At 38.9% G+C, this 6,104-nt stretch overlaps 1 protein-coding gene and 1 long non-coding RNA gene across 2 annotated transcripts in view; one reads left to right on the forward strand and one right to left on the reverse strand.

Annotated features, from left to right (window-relative positions):
- The window catches only part of LOC138049113 (uncharacterized), a 48,635-nt gene extending 43,820 nt beyond the window's left edge, over positions 1–4,815 (reverse strand). Inside the window, exon 1 of the long non-coding RNA XR_011132301.1 lies at positions 4,741–4,815. This is a non-coding gene — a long non-coding RNA (uncharacterized lncRNA). The remainder of the gene's footprint in view (positions 1–4,740) is intronic.
- Positions 932–2,274, forward strand: LOC138049107 (uncharacterized). Its single transcript, XM_068895230.1, has one exon. The coding sequence runs from the start codon at positions 1,030–1,032 to the stop codon at positions 1,918–1,920; it is 891 nt and encodes a 296-aa protein (XP_068751331.1). The 5' UTR covers positions 932–1,029; the 3' UTR covers positions 1,921–2,274.
- Positions 4,816–6,104: the final 1,289 nt, after the last annotated feature.

Below are 6,104 nucleotides of genomic sequence, written 5' to 3' on the forward strand. Positions count from 1 at the left end.
AAAGAGCAATATTTAGGAATTCCAAAGAACGGATACCAAGTCTAGTTCATATCAGTTATGAACATGAACTTATTTGTTTGGTTTATGAAGGCGAAAGTCTATAAAGTAGAGTAGTCATGCACAGTATATTTTGCTTTGAATTTCCATACAAACCTTTGAATTTCCCGCCATGTTGCCCTGATTACCCATGATGCAATCAAGAGCGTGAACTGGTCTATACCTTTCGTGGAAAACCAAACGAGAAAACAACTGTCAGGAGCTAAAGTATAAAAACAAGCCATAGAGGGGGGCAGCCGATGATGTCAGTGGTGTTGGCAGTCACATTTTCTACAGGTCGGACAAATAATGCCTAATTCAATTATTTGAAAGTCTCTTTTGAACGGAATTTTTGTTGAAAATAAAATTGAGTTCAATTTTTAAAACTGACCTCCAGTTACCACCCTTACCAACGAAACCGCAAAACACGCATTCCACGTGTATCACACACATGCAGGAAAATTTCCCTTGCCTAACTTTCAATGCCAGACCAATTGTTTAGTAACCATTGAAGTAACAAATGGATTGCAATTTCTATGCAAAAAAGCTCCATTCAACGGCGCTAGATGTAGCCTGCATGACAGGCGCTTTATGAGCCAAGCGTGGCGAACGCGATATTTCGCGCGGAGCGCGACACGAGCGCGAAGCGCGAGACGAGGGAGAGAGAAAAACGCTCTTGTCGCGCTCCGCGCGAAATATCGCGTTCGCCCCGCTTGGCTGATAAAGCGCCTGTCATGCAGGCTACGCTAGATGTTACTTTTGAGCCATATTTTAGTAGGACTAAAACGCCATATTCCTGCTAACTCCTTGGCAACCGTGTGAACAACATGATTTTTTCATTTCCGGTTATCTTAGTCTGGCTCGTGATGAGTGATCATCATGGGATTTACGAATCTGAGACGTCAAAGATCCCACTCACTGCCCTCTGTAATACAAGCAGTCTGGTCTGAACTCTGAACTAGCCCCAACGGGAAGTGGTGACTGATACATACAATGGCTCTTGTCTCCACATTACGTGTCGCAAAAATCTACAAGAAAACTTTACTCATTTTGGCCTTCTTATTAACCGCGTTCGCGATTAGTTTTTTAAGAAAACTGAGGGAACGCCCGAACTTACTTACTTCTCGACTGGAGCAAGAATCGATTCTCCCTGAAACTCCTTACACAAGTTTGGGTGAGTGCGAGCGAATACTCAATGGTGAGATCAACTGTCCCGACATTCGCCACAAGGGAAAAACGATGCCTCGTCAAGCCCAACTTGTGCTAACCAGGATGTTGAGGATCTTTGATCTTATTGCGAAAAAACACGGTATAAGGTACTGGTTGTACAGAGGTACGTTACTGGGCGCCGTAAGACACAACGGTCACGTTCCCTTCGACACGGATGTAGATATCGCCATCCCAAAGTTAGACTTCGAGAAGTTTGTTAGCGAGGGCGTCAAAGAGCTTCCCAAAGATATATTCTTCCAAACAGAGGAAACAGACTTGCACTGGAAAGTGCCTTCTTGGAGTGGCATTCTAGCAAAACTCAGAGACAAAGGAAGCTGTTACAAGTATTGCATTGAAAACGGCTGCAAACATAACGATGGCTTGCAGATAGACGTTTTTGTAATTCCGCAAAATGACCGTGAGGGGAACTTCGTGGAGATATACAGTCATCCAAACTGGTTTTTACGAAGGTTTTATTATGGTTCAATTTTAAGAAAACCAGAGGAAATTTTCCCTCTAACACAAGTCAATTTTGATGGCTTTTTCCTTCCAGCTCCTCGGAAATGGAAAGAGATTTTGACCTCACTTTACGGAGATTTTATGACACTCCCAAAGAACGAACCTCCAGGTCACATCATTACAGATCCACTTCGTAGTTGTGAAGAAATAAAATAGCAAACTTGTGTTTCAAAAACACACTGCAAACAGATGTCATATCCAAATACAAGTAAGTCTCTCCTTTCGATGTTGAACGATGTTTAACGATGTTGAGCGTGACACTTTCACTGACTTTCAATTCATCAATCAATCAATCAATCAAATTAAGTACTTATATAGCGCATGATCCATAGGTAAATGATCTCAGGCGCTTAAAATTAACAATAAGGTTATTTACAATGTTTAAAAATTATGACAAATTATGATTATATTTACAGTTGTATTTTACAGTTACAGTTACAGTTATATTTACAGTTAAAAAATTAATAATAAGCTTTTTGAAATAAAAATGTCTTAAGTTTTGTGTTGAAAGATTTTAAATCGTTCTCTAATCTAAGTGATTTTGGAAGTTTGTTCCATTCAAAGGGTGCTGCCACTTAATGTAGGAACTAAGTTCTCTTTAATGCCAAGGATCTCATTTGCAGCTCTGAAAAGTTTGCGTTGATCAACACTGTTCTCTTCCATAAACTCAGAGTAAAATTGACGTCTTGCCTTATTCAACAGGAAAGTCACATAATTTCTTCTAGTTTTAAATACTTGTAGGTCTTCCATTGTTCTAGTTCTTCTCCATTTTCTCTCAGCTTTCCTTGGCAACTTTCTTGCACAAACAATGAGCTCATTATACCATGGGACAGTAGGTCTTAAAGTCTTAGTAACAACTTTTAAGGGGGCATGATGCTCCAGCACTGATGATAGTGTAGCATTATATTTTAAGGCCATAGCTTTCAAATCTGTTCCACTCACATCTTCTACATACAAATGATTAACCACACACATGTCGGAATCTTTCAAATCACTTTTCATTTGATTCATATCAATCGATTTTAGCTTTCTGTAGGTGATGGACTTAACAGAAAGGTCAGGTTTGTATGATGATAACCAGAATAAAATGGCAGCATGATCAGACATGTAGCGATCAATTTGAGGTGATCCATGTACAAGTTTTTCAGACATACGAGTGATGATAAGATCTAAACCATGGAGGTGCGTAGGCATAGTAACATGTTGCTGTAGATTGAATGATTCAAGTAAGTTTAGAAAAATCGAAGAAATCGGATCCTGATGACCTTTGTCTGTATGAATATTAAAATCTCCTGTGATTAGCAGTTGTTCTTTGCAAAGTAAAAGAGATTCCAGATAATCAGAGAACTCGTCAAAGAATACATCACATGTAGAGACTTTATGATCTTCGGAATACGGTGGTCGGTAAACAATAACAATGCACACATTATGGGATGATGATGTCACAATCCACTCTGAGAATTCAAACGAGTCTTTTTGACCACCATCCACTTTTTTTACATTCAGTGTATCACGAAATATAAGAGCAGTACCACCACCAGTACGTCCAGTTCGTGGATGATCTACTATTTTATATCCAACAGGGCATAACTCCACTTTGACAGCTGAGTCATTTTTTGTAAGCTAAGTCTCTGTAATAGCAATGAGATCTGCTTTGCTTTCACAAATAAAATCAAAAATATCCACTGTTTTATTCCTAACAGAGCGAGCATTGAGAGTAGTCAACAACATCTTTTGTTTGCATAACCCAGTCAATCCATTATTTGGATTCATTCAACATGGATTCAACTATCAGCACGGTTGAAGGGGGGGGGAGGGTGCGTGGGGGTTGGGGAAGAGGCAAATTGTCTCAACATCGCTGTTTACCAAAATCGAAAGGATGTTGGAGCAAATGTTGAAGCAGTTTGCGCATGCCTTTAATCTGAACCGAGAGACAAATCAGCAGTGGAGTACAACAAAATATTTCAAACTATTCACCCTCGCTGCAAGGGTTCCCAAGGGATAAATTGGCTCGGGTTGGGATCAGCTTGGGTTACGGTCAGGTTTAATTTTTTCCAGTTACATTAGAGATGATTACCCGAGGTCAACATTATGATTAAACAAAGAATTAATTAGAATGTGAGCTGACTAAGAAAACGAGGACATTTAAAAGCAAAAAGGAAATTAATTTTACTCACAGTGTCGCTATGAAGCTGGCAATCTTATTTCACTTTTCTTCTTTGAATGTTGAATTCACACGAGCTGGGTACGTGCCAAATTTCGCGCGAGTTTGTGCTCTAAAACCGCAAAAATTTGCTGCTTACCGATTGGAGGACTGCGCGTGTTGTTTGATAAACCTTATATACACCAAAGGACTTAAATCCGGGACTGTCAAGGGAAATTATTTTGTTTTCTTTTTTAAAATACAAGAAAAACGTTCGCTGGCTGAAAATTCAAAAAAGAACATTAGCTTTCGGCTGTCGATGTACAGCCTTCGACCGATATAAAGTGGAATGCAGGATAATAAAGTATATGCAAGAAAAGGCGAGATAAATATAATAAGAGAACAAAAGATGTGTAAATTAGGTGACTATTGTTCAAAGAGAATTCTATACTGGTTTGGAATCGGCTTTGAATTATTGTCAGCATGCATGGTAGCAGAGATGTGCCAAGCCTCCAAAGTTTTCTTAATGCCGCGAAAAGAGCCTTTGTCGATAAGAGCAGAATTATCAAAATCTATGCGATGGTCGAATGCCCATGCATGTTTCGCAATGTTTGATCCAGGAAAATATATATAGTTAAACAATTTGAATTCAATTGGCACCAAACTTATATTTAAAACAAAATAAGAACAACCATTCTTACCCACTTCTACTGATACTTTTTACGGACATGTTAAAATTGTGATCTTCGAAGTTAAATGAGAAGTTTGCACCAAAATAGTCCTTGTTTTTTCTTTTTACCACCAAAAAGCTAATACAAAGAGAAGCCACTCACCATAATTTCAGCCTCTAAAGTGCGTTCCAACCCAACGAAATCCTCCTCCAAAGTAATCCTGGACGCCGCCATTTTGATTTAACTTAGCAGCCACGCGAAGTATGCGTGACGTCAAAGAGCTCAAGCACCAATGAAGTAGTCGAAATGGCTGCTCTGGAGCCGTATCGCTTCGAGCGAGAGCGTGTTCCCGACGAAAACAAGGGTTCTGATGAAGACACCAAAGAGGATGAGAGGTCAATGAATCTAAACTGGTGTACCTGCGGCCCTTGTGAGCTCAGAGAGACAGCAAGAGAGTGCATCTGCTGTCTTGAAGTGCCCAAATCTGAAAGCAAGTTCAGCTGAAGGTAATTTGACCTTGCCCATTTCCTCAAGTATTTTTGGTCTAAGACTTTATTCAGGTGCACTCAGGAATCAGTGTTCGCGGCTGAAGACTTGTTTTAAAAGGGCTGGTAGGAAATAATATGGCATGAGTTGTAATTTTCTGTTAATATAGGTCTCAACTGAGTTCTTATCCATCGTGTCAGGGTCATTCGTTTTTTTTAAATTTCATTTTGAAGAGCCTGCAAGGTTCGAACAACTGACAAAGTGTCGTAAATAAACAGTAAAGGTTATTTGTTCCGCTGTTCGTTGGGTACCTGAAGAATATGTTCTTTAAGCAAGCAAGGATTGATTGGCATTGATATTGTTTTTGTCAATTTACTTGCGTAAACGAGGTCCCATGATTTATGAGTCAAATGGTCAATGAGTCAATGAGACTCACAGTCAATATAGCAATAATTTATTGATTAAGCCTAAGCCCTCGTTTCAGTGATTAGGCCTAAGCACTCTCTGAAATTTTAGCTTTCATTTTATGGGTTGGGGTAACTGCACTAACTCATTGACTCATGACTCATTGACTCATTGATTCATTGACTCATATATCACTTGATACTCTGCGTAAACAGGAATGTGTTGTGTTACAGAACACGAAGAGTTCTCAATCGTTTGCCTAACTCGGGCTGTCTTAAGAACAGCAAATTGTAGGGTTCCATTATTTAAACAGATCACCAGTAACCTCACCTATGCAAAACCGGTAAGAAATGAGTTCATGTAAATTAAATACTAAGGATGCACACAACGAAAATTTATTTTCTCAAAATACTTTTACCAGCATTAAATTTCATCAATATTGATTTCTACTTGAAAACGTTAACATTACTACAAGCTTTGGGTTGAGGCTTCAAAACTGTTTACACACTCTACTCCTGAATTTGATAACACCAGAACAGATTGGAGATTGTGAAAGACAAAATCTTGACCTCTTTTTTTTTACAAGTTCTCAATAAAAATCCTGATTTGTATCTGTATTTAAAAGTTACGATTTG

Source organism: Montipora capricornis, chromosome 5, assembly GCF_036669925.1.
Source record: "Montipora capricornis isolate CH-2021 chromosome 5, ASM3666992v2, whole genome shotgun sequence".
Classification (NCBI taxonomy): Eukaryota; Metazoa; Cnidaria; class Anthozoa; order Scleractinia; family Acroporidae; genus Montipora; species Montipora capricornis.

Excerpts from the sequence above, each read along its gene's own strand:
- LOC138049107 (XM_068895230.1), top strand. The coding sequence starts at position 1,030 with ATGGCTCTTGTCTCCACATTACGTGTCGCAAAAATCTACAAGAAAACT.